At 45.4% G+C, this 23,549-nt stretch overlaps 1 protein-coding gene across 8 annotated transcripts in view; it reads left to right on the top strand.

The window, feature by feature from the left end:
* FRMD4A (FERM domain containing 4A) overlaps positions 1–23,549 on the top strand; it is a 363,743-nt gene that overhangs the window by 138,922 nt on the left and 201,272 nt on the right. The window contains exon 1 of one of the 8 annotated variants that reach the window (XM_060694934.2): positions 6,625–7,227. The exons of 5 other annotated variants lie outside the window; for them this stretch is intronic. In XM_060694934.2, coding sequence (XP_060550917.1) covers positions 7,093–7,227 — 135 coding nt within the window. In that variant the 5' untranslated portion in view covers positions 6,625–7,092. Of the gene's footprint in view, positions 1–6,624; positions 7,228–16,942; positions 17,074–23,549 lie in introns of those variants that run through there. 2 more of the 8 variants (XM_060694936.2, XM_087874357.1) reach the window with 2 other exon arrangements.

Raw genomic sequence — 23,549 nt, 5'->3', positions numbered from 1 at the left:
TTTGATGCAATCGCCTTCGCTTGCTGATGGATGGGAATCTCAGTGGTGGGACTCAAATAATTTAACAAACTGTTCTCTGCCCTAATGACCGTCTGGGTGGGCGTGGCCATGGTGGGCGTGGCAGCACTTGGTAATGTTGCCAGGTGTCCACTATTTGAGTGGACAGTCCGCTTTTTTCACATTATGTTCACTATTTTTTCACAAAATAGTGGACATCTTTTTTATTCAAAAGCTTTATAGTGAAATTAAAATGTAATTTAATATTTTACATATTATTACAATATATTTGATGTTTTGAATTTTAAGTAAGGTTTTGAAGTGATTATTTTAATACGTGTTAAAATGTTTGTAAGAAAATATATAATTTAATTGTAAAATTTTTTTTTATTTTTTTACTACTTAAACCTCCCCCCCCCCGCTTGTCCGCTATTTTTTGGAAGCAGACCTGGCAACCCTAGCATTTGGCCTCCTGCACCTCCCTGGGAGCAAAAACGGGCTGGGGGGGAAATGCGCTCCCCGTGCCCCATTTTGGGCCTAGTAGGAGGCCTTCCTGAAGCCTCCTGGGAGCGAAAATGGGCCACAGAGGGGGGGTGCTCCACCCCGCACCCAGTTTTGGGCCTAGAGGCCTCTCTGCACTTACCTGGGAGCCAAAATGGGGTGCATGGGGACTCCTGGAAGGGGCAGGGAGGGGCGGAACCAGCCAGCAATTTAATTACCGCTTTGCCCGGACTGGCCCGAACCGGCTGAATCCCACCACTGGATAGGATCGTGTGGCCTTCATGCTACAGTCTCTCCAGCTTCCAAGGAGAACAAAATGTGTTAAATGAGTTTAAAAACAAAACATACACAAAGGATATGATCTGCCCAATACTTTTCATCTAAGAGAAATACAAGCAGCCCTTGACTTATGACCACGACTGAGCTCAAAATTTCTGCTGCTAAGCGAAACACCGTATTAAGTGAAGTGTGCTCCATTTTGTGACCTTCCTTGCCACAGCTTAGGTTAAGGAAATCCCTGCAGGGGTTAAGGGAGTAATATTGTTGTTAAGTGAATCTGGCTTTCCCCACGGATTTGGGTCGTCAGAAGGTCGCAAAAGGGGGGGGGATCACGTGACCTTGGGACACTGTGACTGTCATAAATGTGAGTCAGTTGACAAGCACTTGAATTTTGGTTACGTGACCAGGGGGAATGCTGCAACGGTCGTAAGTGTAAAAAAATGGTCATATGTCACTTTTCCCGGTGCCGTTGTAACTTTGAAAGGTCACTAAACGAACTGAGGATTGCCGTGTTCAGTTTTATTGAAGATGGACAGAGTTGAGTTTTAATTACAGTTGAGTTTTCTCCTCTTTTTCTCTGCCTTTAGGCAACGATAAGAGACCCCCCCACGTTAATTGGGCATTTTAGATCCCTTGCGTATTTTTTGTTTTCTCCTGTTTTCATTACCTGCTAATTCCACGTTTTGCTTTACCCCGCCCTCGATCCAGTCCGTTGGATGGAGAGGAGCATTAGAAGTGCAAATAAATACATAGATGGGGGTGGGAAGAATAAGGGGCCTCTCTCCTTATTGAAGTGGTCCTCATCCATATTTATTCTTGTTTTTCCACTTGCAATAATGGACAATCTGCATTCTTTGCAACGGAGTCGCTCCTGATTAATAGGCTCCCTTTGCTTTCAAAAGGAAAGTGATTGTCCAAAGATGTGTGTGTGTGTGTGTGTTTCAAAAAAAGATTGGAGAAATCGTTCCCTTCGTCTTCAAGGCCAGCCGTGTAATCCTAAACCAACCCATGTTTAAATAAACCTCACATTCCCTCCCTCTTTTCTGGTTTCCTTTTCCTTCTCTTTCTCCTCCTCGTTGTCTCTCACCCGCAGCCACTCATTCGATGCAGAGCCCATATGGAAGTCATCAGGAAGAAGGGCTGGCAGCTTTAATATCCCGAATTTCCCACATCAAGCTGCTGCCTTTTTCCTTTAATGCCTTTTAATGAGAGTGCAGCTATGTCAGCCAAATCTCTCTCTCTCTCCCTCCCTCTTTCTCTCTCTTTCTCCCTCTTTCTCTCTTTTCTTTCTCTCTTTTCTTTCTCTCTTTTTTCTTTCTCTCTCTCTTTCTCCCTCTCTCTCTTTCTCCCTCTTTCTCTTCCACTTTCTCTCTCCCTCTCTCTCTTTCTCCCTCTCTCTTTCTCCCTCTTTTCTTTCTCTCTTTCTCCCTCTCTCTCTTTCTCCCTCTCTCTCTTTCTCCCTCTTTTCTTTCTCTTTTCTTTCTCTCTCTTTTTTCTTTCTCTCTCTCTTTCTCTCCCACTTTCTCTCTCTCTCCCTCTTTCTCTCCCACTTTCTCTCTCTCTTTCTCCCTCCCTTTCTTTCTCCCTCTTTCTCTCTCTCCCCCCCACTTTCTCTCTCTTTTTCTCTTTCTCTCTCTCTTTCTCTCCCACTTTCTCTCTCACTTTCTCTTTCTCTCTCTCTCCCTCTTTCTCTCCCACTTTCTCTCTCTCTCTTTCTCTTTCTTTCTCTCTCTCTCTCTTTCTCCCTCTCTTTCTTTCTCCCTCTTTTCTCTCTTTCTCCCTCTTTCTTCCTCTTTCTCTCTCTTTTCTTTCTCTCTCTCTTTCTCCCTCTTTCTTTCTCCCTCTTTCTCCCTCTTTCTCTCTCCTTCCTTTCTCTCTCTTTCTCTTTCTCTCTCTCTCTCTTTCTCTCCCACTTTCTCTCCCACCTTCTCTCTTTCTTTCTTTTTCTCTCTCTTTCTCCCTCTTTCTCTCTCTCTTTCTCTCTCTTTCTCTCTCTTCCCTGCTTTTTGTTTGAAAAATTCAAGCTTGCATATAATGGTTGCAAGAACTGTCTAGTCTTACAAAGAAAAGGATTAGGCATGAAAGCGGTCTTCCAATATTTGGGGAGGGGGGGCTGTCACAGAGGAGAGGAGGTCAGCCTATTCTCCAATAGAGAATAAGCAATGGGTAGAAGATCATTAAAGAGAAATCCATCCAACCTAGAATTAAGGAGAAATTTCCTCACAGCGAGAACAATTAATCAGTGGAACAGCTTGCCACCAGAAGTTGTGGGTGCTCCAACACTGGAGGTTTTTAAGAAGAGACTGGACAGCCATTTATCTGAAATGATAGAGGGTCTCCTCCCTGAGCAGGTTGTTGGACTAGATGACCTCCAAGGTCCCTTCCAAGTTTGTTGTTCTGCATTCAGAAAGTGAATGGAAGATGATTTTCCTCCCCCACTTTGCTGGAAATTAGCCTCTATAACAGAATGTCCCTCTCCATACTGAATGTGGTTTCTCTTTCATGTCCTGCTTTGATAAATATCTTCCCCTTTTGCACTGTGATGCTAACTGCTAATCTGAAAGTGGATCGAAGTCAGTGGGTTCAAATACACGCCAGCTAAGCTATATCTGACTTGACCGGGACAGAAATCATACAAGCAGGTTTTATAACAATGTTGGCAACATTTACCACTACAGCAGGAGCAAGCAACCTTTTGTGGGTATAGAATCATAGACTCATAAGGCTGGAAGGGGCCTCAGAGGTCTTCTAGTCCAACCCACTGCTCAAGGCAGGAGACCTTATGCCATCTTTTTTTTTTTTTAATTTGATTTATATGCCGCCCTTCTCCGGAGACTCAGGGCGGCTTACAATGCGTTAAGCAATAGCCTTCATTCTTTTGTATATTTCATACAAAGTCAGCTTATTGCCCCTCATTTGCCCCAAACTGGGTCCTCATTTCACCTACCTTAGAAAGGATGGAAGGCTGAGTCAACCTTGAGCCTTGGAGAGATTCGAACCAGCAGAAATTGCAGGCAGCTGTGTTAATAACAGGGTACACTAAACCACTGTACTATCAAGGCTCTTGGTCAAATGGTTGTCCAGTCTATTCCTGAAAACCTCCGGTAACGGAGCAAACTTTCAGAAAATTCCTCCTTAGTTCTAGGGTGGATCTCTCCTTGATCAGTTTCCATCTGTTACTTCTTCTCCTGCCTTCTGATGCTTTGAAGACTTAAGTCCACCTTCTCTTCTCTGGGACAGCTCCTCAATTCCTTAGATTAGATTAACAGAGTTGGAAGGGACCTTGTAGGTTATCTAGTCCATCCTCCCGCCCAAGCAGGAGACCCTACACCATTTCTGACAAATGGCAGTCCAGTCTCTTCTTGAAAGCCTCCAGTGATGAAGCTCCCACAACTTCTGGTGGCAGCTTCTGTTCCATGGATTGATGGTTCTCATTGTCATTGTCCTTATTTCTAGGTTGAATCTCTCCTTGTTCAGTTTCCATCCATTGTTCCTTGTTTGGCCTTCAGGTGCTTTGGAGAACAGCTTGACCCCCTCCTCTCTGTGGCAGCCCCTCAAATATTGGAAGATGCTCTCATGTCTCCCCTGGTCCTTCTCTTCACTAGACTAGCCAGGCCCAATTCCTGCAACCATTCATCCCATGTTTTAGCCTCCGGTCCCCTCATCATCCTGGTTGCTCTTCTCTGCACTTTTTCTAGGGTCTCAACATCTTTTTATAGTGTGGTGACCAAAACTGGATGCAGTACTCTAGGTGTGGCCTTACTAGGGCTTTATAGAGTGGTATTAGCACTTCACTTAAAATGTTGATTGTATCCCTCTGTTAATGCAGTTTAGGATTGCGTTGGCTTTTCTGGCTGCCGCCGCACAAGGCTGACTCATATTTAGCTGGTTGTCCTGGAAGACTGCTATCATGTTCCCTCTATCCTTCTCCTTGATAAGATAAACATACTTAACCGTTTGATCATACAATTTAGCCTCCAGAGCCTTTATCAGCTTTGTGACTCTCCCTTGCACGCTTTTTCAGCCACCGAACCAGAGGTGGGTTTCAGCAGGTTCTGACCAGTTCTGGAGAACCTGTAGCAGAAATTCTGAGTAGTTCGAAGAACCGGTAGATACCACCTCTGACTGGCCCTGCCCCCATCTCTTCTCTGCCTCCCCAGTCCCAGCTGATCGGGAGGAAATGGGGATTTTGCAGTATCCTTCCCCTGCCACGCCCACCAAGCCACACCCACAGAACCGGTAGTAAAAATTCTGACTCGCCCCACCCCCATCTATTCTCTGCCTCCCGAGTCCCAGCTGATTGGGAGGAAATGGGGATTTTGCAGTATGGAATGGAGATTTTACAGTAGCCTTCCCTTGCCACGCCCACCAAGCCACGCCCACAGAACCGGTAGTAAAAAAATTTGAAACCCACCACTGTACCGAACCATCTGGAGAGACCAAGATCATGAGGCCATGCTTGATCCACACAGACTATCCTTCCAAACGGTAGAAAGTTACAATTAGGACGTAACTTGGGTCACCGGCATTCAGAAGCCAGCGAGAGATGGGAGAATACACCGTGCATTCCCTTTCTCGGTTTCTCTCTCTCGCACAAACACATATCTATACAACACACATTTTCTTGTAGCACGTTTGAAACACAACAGCATTGTACGAGACAATAGCCTGATCACGTTGCTCATTGAGCTAATCTGGGCTGCCAGCTGACAGATGGGCAGCCTTTGGCTGGCCAGCTACTGCAACTGCCTGAATCATTATAGGGACTTTTTTTAGTGAGATATAACATTTTAAGTCAACTGCGAGAAAGCAGGGGTTTATTGCTTGTTACGTGGGTGGGTATACCACCACACCAATGGATATGACTCATTGTTTAATTGTATTTCAGTGCATGCTACTAAACGGATGGAAAAAGTCCCAGAAATAAACCCCACCCTCCCTGTATATGTTGCAAGGGTTATGATCATTTAGAGAAGTGAGATATCATGTCTCTAACTGGAATCAAACCAGATGCAATTCAAGGTTTTAATACACTGGTACATCTGGGCTTTACCATAGAAACTGATTGGAGAAGGATTTTTTAAAAAAGGTAAGAAATAGGGCAAATGTTGACATTGGAACATAAAATATAGAATGACAATATTGGAAGGGACATCAGAAGTCTTCTAGTCCAGCTCCTTGCCTGCACAAAGCTCTTATTCCATTCCAGGCAAATGGCTTTCCACTGTAATCTTGAAAATTTCCAGTGTTGGAGCATCCACAATTCCTGGAGGCAAGTCGTTCCACTGATTAATTGTTTTCACTGTCAGGAAATTCCTCCTTAGTTCTAGGTTGCTTCTCTCCTTAATTAGTTTCCACCCGTTGCTTCTTCTCCTGCCTTCAGGTGCTTCGGAGAATAAGTTGACCTCCTCTTCTTTGTGGCAGCCCCTCAAATACTGGAAGACTGCTATCACGTCACGCTTAGTCCTTCTCTTCATTGGACTAGAGATACCTAGTTCCTTCTGCTGTTCATCATACAGTTTAGTCTCCATTATAAGAAGGTAGCGTGTATTTTTAAACCCGGTTTTGTACGTGCCATATGAGACCGAAGAACTAAGTATTCTGTGCAGCACGGATTCAATTTGAAAAAGAGGAAGAAATTAAACATGTTTTAAATTAGAAGGAGAAACTTAAAAAGAGAGAGAGAGAGAGAGGAAAAAATTGCTCCAAAAGAATGCATTTGATGTCTAAAATATTAGCACTGTCACTTTTATGGTTCGTTTTCTATCCATTGTGGTCCTAGTGTTTTGTGAGCAACGGAAGACTTCTTCGGCTGCAGAGTCAACACTATTCTATTATTTCAATTCTAGAAGGAAGCAGAATTTGAACGGGGGGGGGGGTTTAACGTTAATCTCCGCACCAGATGGTGGGGCCTGACCTATTGTTTTGGGGAGGGCACATTTGATTATTGAGGAGAAGAGTAACAAGGGGAGGTGGTCTCTACTCAGTGACATGTATCATGAAATCAAATACAGTTTTAATTAAACCGCTGACCTGGTTCGCTTCTCCAGCTCCAAAAAGCCAAGCTGTTATGTTCGGCATAATCGCCACCAGATGTAGAGAGAGGCTTCCTGAAACAACCCTTGGGAAAAAAAAACAGCTTCCTTGTTATTTCCTTTGTTTCAAACCAAGCCAAGTTGATGCATTGTCTGCAGTTTGCTTTTTTTATTTAAAAAAAAAATTAACAACAAAAACGATCGCTGAATTACTTGATATTTGGGAACCGGGAACTGCGTAAATCATTCCAGAAGAAGACTTTGGGGGGTCTAAGAATTCATGGGCACACATATGGACACGCGTGTTATTTTGCACTCTGCTATGGTGATGCAGGCAGTTGTGACTCTCAATGGGCGGGCGAGACTCCTTCTCAAACTGCCGTACGGATCTCTGAGAAGACCAAGCACGGAAAGGGTAAGCAGAAATTATGGTGCTTAGCAGAACCTCTCTTGGCATGGAACCCATCCAAAGGATGGAGGTGTGGTAGACCTTTAAATGCTTTGGGATTGGCCATAATTGTGTCTCGACTGAGCTGCATGCTGCCCTGAAGCCTTGCAGGCAATCAGATAATCATGATTTACTGGCCACGGTTATATGCTAATGAGGGCTAATGAAGATGGTCTAAAGTTGCCATCCATGTTAATGGTGGTTGGCTGCAATTTGTTGCATTCAGTGGCAGGGATGGAGTTTCTGTTGTCAGGCCCAGAGAACGATAAGAGGTGGAATTCTGGGAGGATGGAAAACAGGATCATGCTAGAACATCTATGGAGGACAGCTTAGCATTCATGACATAGGTGGTGGCCAGAAATGGTGGTGGTAGTCGTAGTGGTGATGATGATGATGATGTCCATTCAATCATGTTCAACTCTTGGTGATTCTATGGGCTAGGTCTCTCCACATCTTCCAATCTTGCACCACTTCTTTGAGTTGTTCTTTGGTGTTGATGAAGATGAGGAGGAGAAGGAGGAGGAGGTGATTATCCATTTAATCATGTTCAACTCTTGGTGACTCTATGGGCCAGGTTTCTCCACATCTTCTGACCTTGCACTGCTTCTTTGAGTTGTTCTTTGATGGTGGTGGTGGTGATGATGATGATGATGATGATGTTGATGATGATGACAATGAGGAGGAGGACTGGGGGGAGGTAGTTATCCATTCAATCATGTTCAACTCTTGGTGACTCTATGGGCCAGGTCTCTCCACATCTTCTGACCTTGCAATGCTTCTTTGAGTTGTTCTTTGGTGGTGGTGATGATGACGATGACGATGCTGCTGCTGCTGCTGCTGATGATGATGATGAGGAGGAGGAGGAGGAGGAGGAGGAGGAGTGAGGTGGTTATCCATTCAATCATGTTCAACTCTTGGTGATTCTATCTGCCAGATCTCTCCACATTTTCTGATTTTGAAATGCTTCTTTGAGTTCTTCTATGCTCTGATGGGTGTCAGCTTTGATGGTGTCCAGCTAACATTTTCTTTAATGGCCTGGTTTCCTTTTACTGCTTACTCTTCCCAACATCATTGCTTTCTCCAGTTAATTCCCCCGTATGACATGGCCAAGACAAGTGAGAGGCAGTTTCGTGGTTTTTCCTTCCAGGGACATGTCTGGTGTTATGCGCTCCAGTGCTTGCTTGTTGGTCCCCTTTGCTGTCCAAGGAATAGGCAGGAGCCTTCTCCAGCATCACAGCTCAAACGAGCTGGAAATCATGGTTTAGGGAATAGGATGATTCAAAGGGCTGGTCCGCTTCAGAAGCAATTTATGAAGAAGTAGAGCCTGGAAAAATTCTGGACTGGGAAGCAGACCCTCCCACTGAATTCACCTAAACTTCAATTCAGCACACTACTGAAGGATACTGTGATGGGTGGCATATAAATTTAATCAGCCAAACAAATAAACCTGGGCTCCACCTTGTCTTCTGCATCAAGAGAGATCCCAGCCACTTGCCCACAAGTGTTTTTGCAGTGGCATCTTGCTCATGTTTTCTTTCTTTGACCCTGCAGAAAAGATTCTTCAGGCTTAGTGAAGAAGGAAGGAGATGTAACAATTATAACAAGAACAACGGAGTTGGAAGGGACCTTGGAGGTCTTCTAGTCCAACTCCCTGCTCAAGCAGGAGACCCTGCACCATTTCAGATGATAGAGAAAAGTCCAGTCTCTTCTTAAAAACTTCCAGTGTTGGAGATTCATGATATCTGGAGGCAAGTTGTTCCACTGATTAATTGTTCTCACTGGCAGGAAATTTCTCCTTAGTTCTAGGTTGGCTCCAGGGGATTATAAACGCTTCGCTGAGTGAGGGTGACTTTCCCGCCGCCTTGAAAGAGGCGGTGGTGAGGCCTCTCCTCAAGAAGCCTTCCCTGGACCCGGCAATGTTGGTAAATTATCGTCCGGTCTCCAATCTTCGCTTTGTTGCGAAGGTTGTTGAGAGTGTGGTCGCGCAACAGCTCCCCCAGCACCTGGATGAAACGACGTATCTGGATCCGTTCCAGTCGGGCTTCAGGCCCGGGTACAGCACGGAAACGGCATTGGTCGCGTTGGTTGATGATCTCTGGAGGGCTCGGGACAGGGGGTGCTCCTCTGTCCTGGTCCTGTTAGATCTCTCAGCGGCTTTTGATACCATCGACCATGGTATCATGCTGCACCGGTTGGAAGAGTTGGGGGTGGGAGGCACTGTGTTGCGGTGGTTCTCCTCCTTTCTCTCTGACCGGTCGCAGTCTGTGTTGACAGGGGGACAGAGGTCGACCCCGAGGCCCCTCATATGTGGGGTGCCGCAAGGGTCGGTCCTCTCGCCTCTCCTGTTCAACATTTATGTGAAGCCGCTGGGCGAGATCATCCGTGGTTTCGGGGTGGAGTACCATCAGTACGCTGACGACACCCAGCTGTACATCTCCACCCCGGATCACCCCAACGATGCCCTTGAAGTGATGTCCCGGTGCCTGGAGGCCGTACGGATCTGGATGGGGAGGAACAGGCTCAGGCTCAACCCATCCAAGACTGAGTGGCTGTGGTTTCCGACGTCCCGATATAGTCAGTTGACGCCATCACTGACTATTGGGGGCGAATCATTGGCCCCCACGGAGAGGGCTCGCAACTTGGGTGTCCTCCTGGACTCACGGCTGTCTTTAGAAGAGCACTTGACGGCCGTGACCGGGAGGATTTTTCATCAGGTTCGCCTGATTCGCCAGTTGCGTCCCTTTCTGGATCGGGACTCTTTACGCACGGTCACTCATGCCCTTGTCACCTCCCGCCTGGACTATTGCAACACTCTCTACATGGGGCTCCCCTTGAGGAGCACCCGGAGGCTCCAACTGGCGCAGAGTGCGGCCGCGCGGGTGGTAATGGGAGCGACATGGCGTTCCCATGTAACACCTCTCCTGCGCGAGCTGCACTGGCTCCCGGTGGTCTTCCGGGTGCGCTTCAAGGTTTTGGTTACCACCTTTAAAGCGCTCCATGGCTTAGGACCCGGGTACTTGCGGGACCGCCTACTACCACCAATAGCCTCCCACCGGCCGGTACGCTCCCATAGAGAGGGGCTCCTCCGGGTGCCGTCAGCCAAACAATGCCGACTGGCGGCCCCCAGGGGGAGAGCCTTCTCTGTGGGGGCACCTACTATCTGGAACGAGCTCCCCCCAGAGATACGGAGGATCCCGGATCTGCGCACCTTCCGCCGCGCCTTAAAGACCTTACTATTTCACCAGGCCGGCCTGGCCTAATTTTCCCCCTCTTTTATAAAAGATTTTTAAAATTTTAAATATTTTTTAGTATTTATATATTCAATTTTAAATTGGTTTTAAAAGTTTGGGGTTTTAAATTTGTCGGGGCCAAAATTATTTAATTTGATTTTATTCTATTTTTTAAATTTTGTATTGTATGTGTTTTTATTGTTTGGCTGTGCACCGCCCTGAGTCCTTCGGGAGTAGGGCGGTATAGAAATCTAATAAAATAAATAAATAAATAAATAAATAGGTTGCTCCTCTCCTTGATGAGTTTCCACCCATTGCTTCTTCTCTTGCCCTCAGGTGCTTTGGAGAATAGCTTGACTCCCTCTTCTTTGGGGCAGCCCCTCAAATATTGGAACACTGCTATCATGTCTCCCCCAGTCCTTCTTTTCATTAAACCTCTGTCATTATCTTTAAAGGAGAAGCACACATTCTGAGAGCTACCTAGAAGACAGGTGTCTAGAGAATTAACTTCTGGGAGGCAGTATGAACTCAATACATCTTTTCTATTACTAATTACTTCCAACCAAGATCGTAGTACTTCTACAAAGGGTAGTAGAATGGTTAGGGAAATGCCAACCCAGCAGGCCTCAAACAACTTACAAGGGCAATTTTTGTAGGTTCTCACTAGATCATAGAAAAAGTCTTTATATGATCTGACTTCAGCCTCTTCAGAGAATTTTGCCTGCTTCTGCACAAACCTATGGATTGGATGCAGGAATCTCGTTTCCTCCATTGCGGTGGTTTTGTTCCACGATTGCCTTGGAAAAAAGTAAAGGATGGGTCTCATTAAAAGCAGCATGAATCCAATCCCAATTCCCAGGACTGATTTTTCTCTTCTGTCCATTGATCAGTCTCCCCAAAACCTGTGTGAAACGAACATCCTTAAGTGCACCTTTGCTATTATGGAAAAAAGAGTGAAGAAATCTTTGAGAAACAAAAAAAATATTTGACGCACAGTGAGGGGTGGTGACCCATTCCACTAATGAAATATCTAACAAGGGAAGAGACAAATGACCATAAAAAGTGTCGTAATTGCACTATGTCTTCTGAAAAGCTCTTTTTTTCTCTCCTAGTCACTGGAACGGAGAGCGTCTGATTCACAAACAAAGCCCATGGGAGATTTTCTCCGTGGTAGCCTGCTTCTTTTCTTATCTTTAATTTATTGGAGAATTTATTTATTGCAGTCTCCCTCCTGAAATTTCCCAGGTTCCCAGTTACAGCAAGCGTCTTTTTTTTTTTTTTTGAAGGAATAACTTGTAGATGCGTCTGAAAACCCAGATTTCAGAAAGAGAGTTTCCCACCACTGAGCAGAGCCAACATCTGGGAACAGCCACCAGAAGATGGTTAACAGCTTTTGGAGGCAGTTCACAGGGCAAAGGTCAAGGCAAGTGAGCTGGTGGATGCATACAAAGGGGGACATTCTTGATTGCAAAGCCCCTGAACCCCACGTGTCTGGCTTTGGGCCTGCTGGCTTTAAGTTCACCATCCCTTTAAAACCCCTTCCTCAAAATGGGTCTGTTTGTGAGGGGGCAGTGAAAGAAAGAGAGACAGACAAAAAAAGAAAGACAGACAGACAGACAGAGAAAGAGAAATACTGAAGATGATAGACAGACAGAGACACAAACAGATAGAGATAGATGATAGATAGATAGATAGATAGATAGATAGATAGATAGATAGATAGATAGATAGATAGACAGACAGACAGACAGACAGACAGACAGACAGACAGACAGGGATAGATACAGATGGATGGATGGATGGATGGAAGGACGGATGGACAGTTAGATAGATAGATGATAGAAGATAAGATAGATAGATAGATAGATAGATAGATAGATAGATAGATAGATATGGATGGATGGATGGATGGATGGATGGATGGATGGAAGGACGGACAGTTAGATAGATAGATGATAGAAGATAAGATAGATAGATAGATAGATATGGATGGATGGATGGATGGATGGATGGATGGACGGACAGTTAGACAGATAGATGATAGAAGATAAGATAGATAGATAGATAGATAGATAGATAGATAGATAGATAGATAGATAGAAAGAAACGGACGGACGGACGGATGGATGGATGGATGGATGGATGGATGGATGGAAGGATGGATGGAAGGATGGATGGAAGGACAGACGGACAGTTAAATAGATAGATGATAGAAGATAAGATAGGTGTGTGTGTGTGTGTGTGTGTGTGTCAGCTGGGGCACAAGTCTTCTGAGCGGTCTAAAACCATTCTGGGAAGCCAACCCACTGAGAGATTAAAACCAAGGCTACAATCAAATTATAACACAAAATATGGAAAAATCAAAGAAGCGTAGCTAAAACCCAGATGTATAAAACTGCATATAACTTTTATTATACATAATTCTAACCACAAAGAGCCGGGGCGGATAATAGCCTTCATAAAAATATCATTACACAAATGTTCTTTCTCAGATAATCACCCGTTTGCTTAGATCGCCTGGGTCTATAGAGCCGCTTTTGGACTGGCCGCACATCTGGAAATTTGAGAGGCAGAGATGCCATCCAAAAAGGGCTTCTCTAGGGAAGAGGAACAGAGAAGGGAGCTGGACATCCGATTTCCTGAGACAAAACTTTGGAATCCTTTAATCCTGGAGGATCTCGGGCAGTTGGGGAGCTAAAGACCAGTTCTTCATCTTGAGGTGTTACTAGTTATCCCTTCATAAAAACAAGATGTAAAATAAAAGAAATCATACTTTGTAGGTTGAATGAGTATTTTGACTTTGATTTTTTTTTTTTTTAAGGATCTCATATATCTGAGGTCTCCCCATTGGAGAGAAAGATGCTTGAAAACAGGCAAACAATACAAATCTATCCAATTTGCAACCCCAAAATATGTTGGGTGGACAATCTTCCACAGAAGAAAGAATACCCCCCCAAAAATATTAAGCATAGAGAAGCAAAATGTTCTGGTTTGGAGTAGTCTTTGTCATGGATGGATGGATGATAGATGGATGGGGGATGGAGAGATGGATACATGGATACATGGATAGATGGATAGATGAGAGAGAGAGATAAACAGATAGATAGGCAGGCAGGTAGGTAGGTAGACAGAGAGAAAGACATACAGATGGTAGATAGATAATATAGTAAAAGTACATGGATGGATGGATAGATGGATGGATGGATGGAGAGAAGATAGATAATATACATACTAGCAGAACAGAATAATAGAGTTGAAGGGACCTTGGAGGTCTTTAAGAGCTGAGGTGGCGCAGTGGTTAGAGAGCAGTACTGCAGCTACTTCAGCTGACTGCTAGTTCAGCAGATCAGCGGATCAAATCTCACCAGCTCAAGGTTGACTCAGCCTTCCATCCTTCCGAGGTGGGTAAAATGAGGACCCAGATTGTTGGGGGCAATATGCTATTTAGTATACTGTCTTTGGTGTAAGCCGCCCAGAGTCCTCAGAGAGTGGGCGGCATAGAAATATGAATAATAAAAAATAAAATAAATCAATAGTCCAAACTCTACTTAAGACAGACAGACAGAGGAGAAAAAAGAGTCTGGAATATTCTCTCTCTCTCTCATTCTCTCTTCTATCTACCTACCTACCTATCCACCTACCTATCATCCAAATATGAGCTGAAACTGTTTGGCCACAGGCATGTGTTGTGGTAAGCAGGAAAAAAAGTTGTATGCAGCTCCCAGATACATAGTAGAGAAAGGAAGGCCCCAGGAGCATTTATTCCCCTGTACATCTAAGGGATGGATTATTGATGAAATTCACAATTTCACGGACCGTTCCTGGGGGACTGTTACATACACCCATTAGCGTTTCATTTGTCTGTCGCTACCAACAAATACATTTCATAAGGAAAAGTTCATTGTCTGCAAACTGCTGTCCTCAAATGAACCAGTCAGATGTGGATACCAAAAAGGCAAAATATTTTTTTCCCATGGCAATTGTCCTAGCCAGCTTTCATAAAACGACTTTCCAACTTGGGGGGGCGGAAGAATTTTCCTTACTATTTTATTCCCTTTGTAGTAAAGTTGCCATTAGATGAAGTCACTTACTTACGTAAAAGAGGACAATCCCGAGAGAATCTCAGCTGACCAGGTTTCTGCCTTCCGTAAACAATGATAGGCTTATGTAACGTTAAACTCTCGGCTTAATGGGAGTCTTTGTGTCTTTAGAGGAACCGATATTCGATGTCATTTATCCCAGCTACGCTAACCCTGATGGATTTGGACTGGGAAGCCCTCTGGGGTCAATATTGAATAAGTCTCGCCAAAGATAAAATGGATGCCAAATTCTGCAAATGATTATAAGTCTGCCTGAAGCAGATTGCTCTGCTCCATCAAACATGAATGTTCATGGAATGAAGGCTGAGGCTTGTGAAAAACAGGAGCTGAATGTTAATATTGTAACGTAATATCCATTCCTTTGAAATATATGCTGTAAATTCTTCAGATCGCCCAAATATAAAATTTTATCAAAGCCAATGTATCTTTGATCTGTTGTTTTGACCACAGGCACTAAACTCTGAAGCCCAACAATGCCCAAAAGATACCAGTGGTGAAAGCCTACACCAGTATCTTTGATCCATTATGGAACCCTTCCTTCCTTCCTTCCTTCCTTCCTTCCTTCCTTCCTTCCTTCCTTCCTTCCTTCCTTCCTTCCTTCTCGAACACTGGAGGTTTTTAAGAAGAGACTGGACAACCATTTGCTGTTTTCCTTCCTTCCTTCCTTCCTTCCTTCCTTCCTTCCTTCCTTCCTTCCTTCCTTCCTTCTCAATCACTGGAGGCCTTTAAGAAGAGATTGGACAACCGTTTGCTGTTTTCCTTCCTTCCTTCCTTCCTTCCTTCCTTCCTTCCTTCCTTCCTTCCTTCCTTCCTTCCTTCCTTCCTTCTCGATCACTGGAGGCCTTTAAGAAGAGATTGGACAACCGTTTGCTATTTTCCTTCCTTCCTTCCTTCCTTCCTTCCTTCCTTCCTTCCTTCCTTCCTTCCTTCCTTCCTTCCTTCCTTCCCACAATTCCAATTGATTACAGAAATCTGTGTTTTATAGCCAATAAAGTATGAATCTTCACAATGATGGTGCCAGGAGTTTCTGATAGACTTTGTTGACCTATTGTCAAAACCAGTGGTGGGTTGCTCCCAGTTCGATCCGGTTCTATAGAACCAGTAGTAAAACCGGCGGGAGGCTCCACCCACCCACCCCGATGTCACCATGGGTGATCTGTGCATGTGCAGAAGTGCACGCGCGCTCCCATTGCAAACCAGTAGTATAAGTAGAACCCACCCCTGGTCAAAATCCGAATGCAATATTCTGAAGACAGAAATTGGCTGATTCAAACTGAGAGGTCATCAAATGATAGAACATAGATTAATAAAGGTGGAAGGGACCTTGGAGGTCTTCTAGTCCAACTCCCTGCTTGAGCAGGAGACCCTAAATCATTTCAGACAAACGATTGTCCAGTCTCTTTTTGAAAGCCTTTAGTGATGGTGCACCCACAACTTCTGAAGACAAGTTATTCCATTGGTCAATTGCTCTCACCATTAGATAATTTCTCCTTAGTTCTAGGTTGACTCTCTCCTTGGTTAGTTTCCAACCACTGTTTCTGGTCTCGCCTATTGGTGCTTTGGAAAACAGTTTTGACTCCTTCATCTTTGTAGGAACCCCTCAAATCCTGGAACGCTCCTATCATGTCCCCCCTAGTCCTTCCTTTCCTACCCAATTTCTGTAACAGTTCTTCGTACGTTTTAGCCTCCAGCTCCCAATCATCCTGGTTGCTCTTCTCTGCACTCTTTCCAAAGTCTTTTCTTGTATTATGGTGACCAGAACTGGATGCAGTATTCCAAGTGTGGTCTTACTAAGGCTTTGCAAATTGGTACAAGAACTTCACGTGGTCTTGATTCTATCCCTCTATTGATGCAACCCGGGATTGCATTGGCTTTTTTGGCTGCTGCCAGAGACTGTTGGCTCATATTTAAGTGATTGTCCACTAGACTCCCTCCCACAGTTCCTGGCATTAAGCCAAGTTTCACCTAGCCTCTACCTGCCCAGTTGGTTTTGATGGCTGTTGACCGTGGCCCCTGCCGTCCTCACTCTGAGATCGCACTAACTGGTTTTTTCAAAACCAAGGATGGAAATCAAAGTTGAAGAAGTCTTCATAAAGACACAAAGCCCTGCTATTCTCATCCTTAGCCCTGCCTGCAAAACTGCTTGAAATAACATGACACAGATCTGATAAACATTTGCAGCACCATTTCAGACTTTCATTCATGGTTGGCAGGGAGGGGAAAGAGAAATGTTTTGGTCTCCGGGGGATCTCTACTCCCATTCCATCTTTAAATTCTTGGAAGAAGACTTTATAAGCCCCCACGTTGACCTCAGCTCTTCCTGTGACATCACTCACCCTTCCTGCCCCCAGCAGCTGCCATTGGTTACTGTAAGAAGAGAAGGAGAGCAAGAATTCTCTGAAGGGTTGAAGTTTTTACAAGGACAATCGTAGCTCCTCCAAAGCATCATCCCTTCCTGAATCTCTCTGCCTGGAAGCCAAGAGGTAATTGATAGCTCATCTTCCTCCTTCTCTCAAACTTCCTTTTACATGGCTTGGCCTGCAGATTCCTGCAGATGTTTATGTGCGTGCATCCTTGGAAGGTTAGGACTATCAGATCTAGTTGCAAAAATACGAGGGCATCCCTGGTGCTTCTGGCCTCTCTTTGTTGCAATCTGAGGTCATCCAGATTTTTCCAGGTCACAGCCGGTGGTGGACCTCCTGAGCGGGGTTGCAGTTTGAAGCCAGCTTCTTCAACAGCTGCAAATAGTTTGAGGGCTTCGGGTTTTCGTATGACTTGAGCGTGTGCTTTTGTCGCATGTTTTCCTTTACAGTGGTGACCTACTTAATGCCCCCCACCCCCCACCCGGGAAAGCAAGCTGCAAATGATTAAGCCCACGGCTTGGGTCTTGAGGTGGGGAGGTGATCTTATCTTTCTAAATACTAGGATGTCCACCTGAATAACAGGAAGCTGGGATCCGGAAAAGCAGTCCGTGGCATTTTCTTTGCATTGTGTATCGAGACGAGGGAAGTGAATAATGTATTTCTGATTTTTTAATCAGGACAGGGAAGAGAGAAGGGGGAAGCGGCGCAAAATTTCAAACCACCTCCAGAGTAGGAATGAGTCATGTGTTTCTGAATGGAGATCCTTTTCTGTTAGCTATCCATTTCAGTTTCCTGGGGAAACTCCATCTGTTTTCTTTTGACATAATGTCGTGTCTTGGATCAGCTGGCTCTTCTTTTAAGAGGGGGGAGGAATGATCAGACGGAGAGAGAGAGAGAGAGATGCATAGATGATGGATAGATAGATAGAAAGATAGATAGATAGATACAGACAGACAGACAGATGCATAGATATGAGAGAGAGAGAGAGAGAGATGCATAGATAGGAGAAACAGATGATAGATAGATAGATAGATAGATAGATAGATAGATAGATAGATAGATAGATAGATAAATAGATAGATTATTTTGGAGATTTAGCTTTGCTGTATTTTTTGAGTCTTAGCTTATGTAAACCAAACCTGGTCCTGTTTTATGGTCCACCGTAAATGTGACAATGCAGAAAAATTGGTCTAATTCAGGAACCCCCAAGGAGACGGTTGGATCAATGCAGCCATCAAGTAGTTCCGGTCTGCGTCCTTTAAATCGCAGAGACCACCCCTCCCTCAGTTCACATGCTTTTCCCGCCCCCTGCACCCCCCCCCCCCGAAACAAGTAGAACATTCATTATTCTGCTTGCGTGATTAGAGGGAATAAGCTGGGGCCGAGTTGTAAAAAATTAACTGGTGTCAGACTGTCAGAAGTGATTTAGCGGGAGGCAGACGGGAAGCAAGCGGCCCATTTCCCAGCATGCAAAGAGGAAGGGCTCCTTTGGTGATGCTGGAACTGCATAGAATTTTTCCTTTTTTTGTGTGTCTCCAAGCATGGACAGCCATATTTTCTTCCTTATTCCTCATTTTTATGGCCCATCAACTTTGCGGTGGAGCAAATCTAAGTAATTTAGTGTGTGTGCTGTACCCGGGGGGGAAAGAAAAAGGCACGCGAGCATCACGGAGAAAGAAAGGCGATCCCTTGAGATATTTTTATCTCGGAATGTGGGTTTTTTTCCCTTCTTCCCTCTTTTGGTTTCCCTTCCTAAAGTCTATCCTTTAGCATGGGGCTAGGGCCGTGATGGCTAACTTATGGCACACATGCCCAAAGTGGCACGCGAACCCATGTCACCCGGCACACACGGTCTTGCCTGCTTTTTTTCTGTGTTTCTGGCATGCACGCAGGCACAATGATCAGCCGTCCTTCGTGTGTGCGGCACTGCCGAAAACCGGTGTGCACATGCACGCTGGCCAGCTGATCGTCAGGTGCACATGCGTGCTAGGACCTGGAAGTTCGGCTTTTCTGGAGTGCGGTCCTGATGAGCACTGTGCCGAAAAGGTTCGCCATCACTGGGCTAGGGAAAGAAAGAAAAAAACCCCATTACTTTTTTAAATGGTTGTGTTGTTGCCATCGTTCTTTCTTTTAAAATTGTGTCCTTTGCTCAGAATCACTTGTGGAGAGAGACACGGCCATACAGGTTCAATCAATAAGTGTTAGTTAGGGTTCCTTAAATGTTACACAAGAGGCAGGCCTCGATTTATGACCATAATTGAGCCTTCTTTCCCAACTCCTTCCTTCCTTCTCCACTCCTTCCTTCCTTCCTCCCTTCCTGCCTTCCTGCCTGCCTTCCTTCCCCACTATTTCCTTCTTTCCTTCTTTCCCAACTCCTTCCTCCCTTTCCTACTCTTTCCTTCCTTCCACCCTTCCTGCCTGCCTGCCTTCCTCACACCTTCCTTCCTTCCTTCCTTCCCCACTATTTCCTTCCTTCCTTCTTTTCCAACTCCTTTCTTCCTTCCTTTCCCATGCCTTCCTTCTTTCCCCACTCCTTCCTTCCTTCCCCACTCCTTCTTCCCTTTCCTACTCTTTCCTTCCTTCCTCCCTTCCTGCCTGCCTGCCTGCCTTCCCCACACCTACCTTCCTTCCTTCCTTCCTTCTTTCCCAACTCCTTCCTTCCTTCCTTTCCCATGCCTTCCTTCCTTCCCCACTCCTTCCTTCCTTCCCCACTCCTTCCTTCCTTCTTTCCCAACTCCTTCCTTCCTTCCTTCCCCACTCCGTCCATCCTTCCCCACTCCTTCCTTTCTTCTTTCCCAACTCCTTCCTTCCTTCCTTCCTTTCCCACGCCTTCCTTCCTTCCCCACTCCTTCCTTCCTTCCCCACTCCTTCCTTCCTTCTTTCCCAACTCCTTCCTTTCTTCTTTCCCAACACCTTCCTTCCTTCCTTCCTTCCTTCCCCACTCCGTCCATCCTTCCCCACTCCTTCCTTTCTTCTTTCCCAACTCCTTCCTTCCTTCCTTCCTTCCTTCTTCCTTCCTTCCTTCCTTCCTTCCTTCCTCTCTTATTCCTTTTCTCATTCTCCTTCCTGGTGGCGCAGTAGTTAGAATGCAGTATTGCAGGCTGACTCTGCCGGGTGCCAGGAGTTCAATCCTGACCGACTCAAGGTTGACTCGGCCTTCCATCCGTCCCAGGTCAGTAAAATGAGCGGCCAGATTGTTGAGGGGCGATATTCTGACTCTGTAAACCATTCAGAGAGGCTGTAAAAGCACGACGAAGCAGTATGTAAGCCTAAGTGCAACGGCTACTGCTAAATCCTTGCTTCTGTTCAGCTCACCCTCAGTCACTTAAGCAAAGACATCCGACTCCCACTTTCAGAGTGAACGTTCCCCCTTCTGTCTGATGACTCCCGTCTGCTAATTGGATACAAGACGAATTGTTTTGATCAAAGGACAATAATGAGGATAATATTGCTCGGGTTTTAGGTAGCATCAGGAGACATAATGCACGCATTGTTCTTAGTTTAGAAATTGGTCAAGATTATTCCGAGGAAGGCCATCTGTTCTCCTTATTTAACTGACGGTGCAGACTTCGGCATGTTCACTTAGAAATAAGTTCCACCATGTTCAATGAGGCTTATTCCTCGGAAAGGGGTAATTAAGCTATAATGTGATTTGTTTTGGGGCTCGCCATTAGACGCCGGCAAGGCCACGACAGTCTGCTCAAGGAACTGTGGCTGTCTCCGTTTCACTGCGTATTCTATCTCTGTGGAGTTGGGGAGTGTTGGGGTGTTTTGGTTTTTTTTAAAAAAAACATTCTTGGTTTATTGGGACTGATTAACAAGTCCCTTCTCATTAGTGGGAAGTTCTGGCCGGTTGGATTCGGGGTTTTATAATGAGAATAGTTCAAGCTCATTAAAGGGTTTTAGAAACAAGCTTTTTAATTGTTGGTCTTTGGATCTGTCTATCCATCTAGGAAAGTCTACTGGGTATGGTTTTGGAAAAAAAAGATGGAATGGAAAATCTGCCTGTTTTTAGGGGTATCACGGCTGCCATCTTGAGGGGTTGTTTTTTTTTACATCACCTAGAAAACATCTCTGCATCTATCTATACAGCTTTCAGGTGAAATCTTTTGTCTCGTAGCTTGTGTGTTCCTACCAACTGACTTTAATGTTTCCTAGAATCAGTTTGCAGTCGGAAGAATTGTAATTGTATTTGCTTTTCAATGAAAATCCAGTTTTGTATCTATCTATCCATCTTTGGGGGGAACGTGGTGGCTCAGTGGCTAAGATGCTGAGCTTGTTGATCGAAAGGTCGGCAGTTCAGCGGTTTGAATCCCTGGTGCCGCGTAATGGGGTGAGCTCCTGTTCCTTGTCCCAGCTTCTGCCAACCTAGCAGTTGGAAAGCAGGTAAAAAATGCGAGTAGAAAAATAGGGACCACCTTTGGTGGGAAGGGAACAGCGCTCCGTGCACCTTTGGCGTTGAGTCGTGCCGGCCACATGACCATGGAGACATCTTCGAACAGCGCTGGCTCTTCGGCTTTGAAATGGAGATGAGCACCGCCCCCTAGAGATGGGAACGACTAGCACATATGTGCAAGGGGAACCTTTACCTTTACCTTATCCAGTGGATAAGTGGATTTTTAAAAATCTGGTAGCATGTGTCCTCCTACCAACTGACATTATCATTTCCTAGACTCAGTCTGCAGCCAAACAGATTGTAATTGTATTTGCTTTTCAATGAAAATCCAGTTTCTTGGGAGGCAAACAAATTGCATAGTTTTTGCTCATGTAATACGTAACCAAAGCATGGAGAGGTCAACATGACAGGGCATCCAGGTTCACATGTAGGTGTCAATAGGCAAGAAACAATGAGTGTTTAAGGCCAGCAGCAGTTTCTGCTTCACAATGACTAGCAGGTGACATCTCTTGATTGACTTGGCGAGGCATCAGAACTTAACTATAGGGTGTCTTTGACTCACATCCCCAATTGGAATCAGAAAATCCGTCCCTAAGAGATATGATTGCTAAGTGGGAACACACGTGATTGCGAGTCGCAAGAGCCCTTCCTTCCAGCTTCTCCATTGACCTGACTCGTCAGAAGCTGGCTGAGATAGCCACAGATGATGATCACAAGTTTATGACACTGCAACTGTCATAAACGCGAACCAGTTGCCAAGCGCCTGGAATTGCGAGCAGGTGATTGTGCAACAGTTGTAAAACACTATTTTCGGTGGTTGCTAAACGAGTAAACCAAGGACTACCTGTAAGGATCCAGATTGCTACTTGGGATAGTAGAAGATGACCAGAAAAAAAACCGTCTAGAAGAAGGCAAGAGTTCTGCTCCAAGCAAGCTTCACAGGAACATTCACAAAGTCCAGGACATCTCAATGAATTGAAGGCAACAAGCGTTGCGTGGCCAATGGATTGAATTTCTGTTCTGCTTTGAAGGACTGAAATCAAAGCAACTAATGAGAACTACATGAAAGAGAAAGAGGGGAAAAAAACAACACAACGATCTATTTATAACCCAATAAACAAGAGTGAAAAAATAGAAACAGAGCGAGGTCGGGTACCAAAAGAATTAAGTGTCTCTTCATTTGATGTTTACCTCTGGATGGAAGATGTCTATGCAGATTCTGCAGTTATCTTGTCCCAAAGGTGCTTTTTCAGAAGGCAAGCAGATTTTCTTGTTTTTCTTTTTCTTTGAAGGCGTTTTGCTTTTCGTCCAAGAACCTTCTTCAGTTCTGATTGGATGGTGGGCAATGGAAGGATTTATACTCCTTGCAGACAGAACTGGTCATTTGCATCCTTTTAGAAGTCGTTGAGGCCTGTGGGAGGTTTGTCTGTGCCCTCAGGGTCATCTGAGTAGTGCAAATTTGCACAGAAGAGGATCAGTGGTGAGTTGCTCCCGGTTCGCACCGGTTCGCAAGAACCAGTAGTAAAAATTTGTAGTAGTTTGGAGAACCTGTAATAACATTGGCTGGCCACACCCCTGAACCGGTCCCTGGTCTGGTCACCGCTCGCTTAACCCGCCCACCCCTCTACCTTACACCATCAACTTCAGGGGCTGGATGAAATTTAGCACATAATGCAGGGGTGGGGCTGCTGGGGGTTCGCAGAGGTTCGGGAGAACCTGTAGCTAAGATTCTGTGCAGTTCAGAGAACCCCCAAATCCCATTCCTGGCTGGCCCCACCCACCCAGCCCCGCCCCTCCCAGGAATTCCCACGCGGCCCGTTTTGGATGCAGGTAAGTGCAGGGCGCACAGGGAGGCTCGGGGAGGCCAAAAAACAGGCCTACTGGAAGTTTGGGAAGGCCAGAAATGGGCCCGTTTCCAGCCTCCAGAGGGCCTCCGGAGCCTGAGGAGGCCGTTTTTGCCCTCCCGGAGGCTCAAGGAAAGCCTCCGAAGCCTGGGGAGGGCAAAAACGCCCCTCCCCGTTGTGGTGCAGGAGGCCGACTAGGCCACGCCCACCATGGCCACACCCACCCAGCAACCGGGCAGAGAACTCCTTGCTAAAATTTTTGGAGCCCACCCCTGACACAATGCCAGAGTTCCTCAGCTGGCCCTGCTGGGAATTGAAGTCCTCCCATCTTAAAGATGGTGAGAAACACTGATTTC

This window comes from Pantherophis guttatus, chromosome 7, assembly GCF_059756535.1.
Source record: "Pantherophis guttatus breed Tessera chromosome 7, ASM5975653v1, whole genome shotgun sequence".
NCBI classification, from domain to species: domain Eukaryota; kingdom Metazoa; phylum Chordata; class Lepidosauria; order Squamata; family Colubridae; genus Pantherophis; species Pantherophis guttatus.
This window is presented reverse-complemented; position numbering and strand designations above follow the sequence as displayed.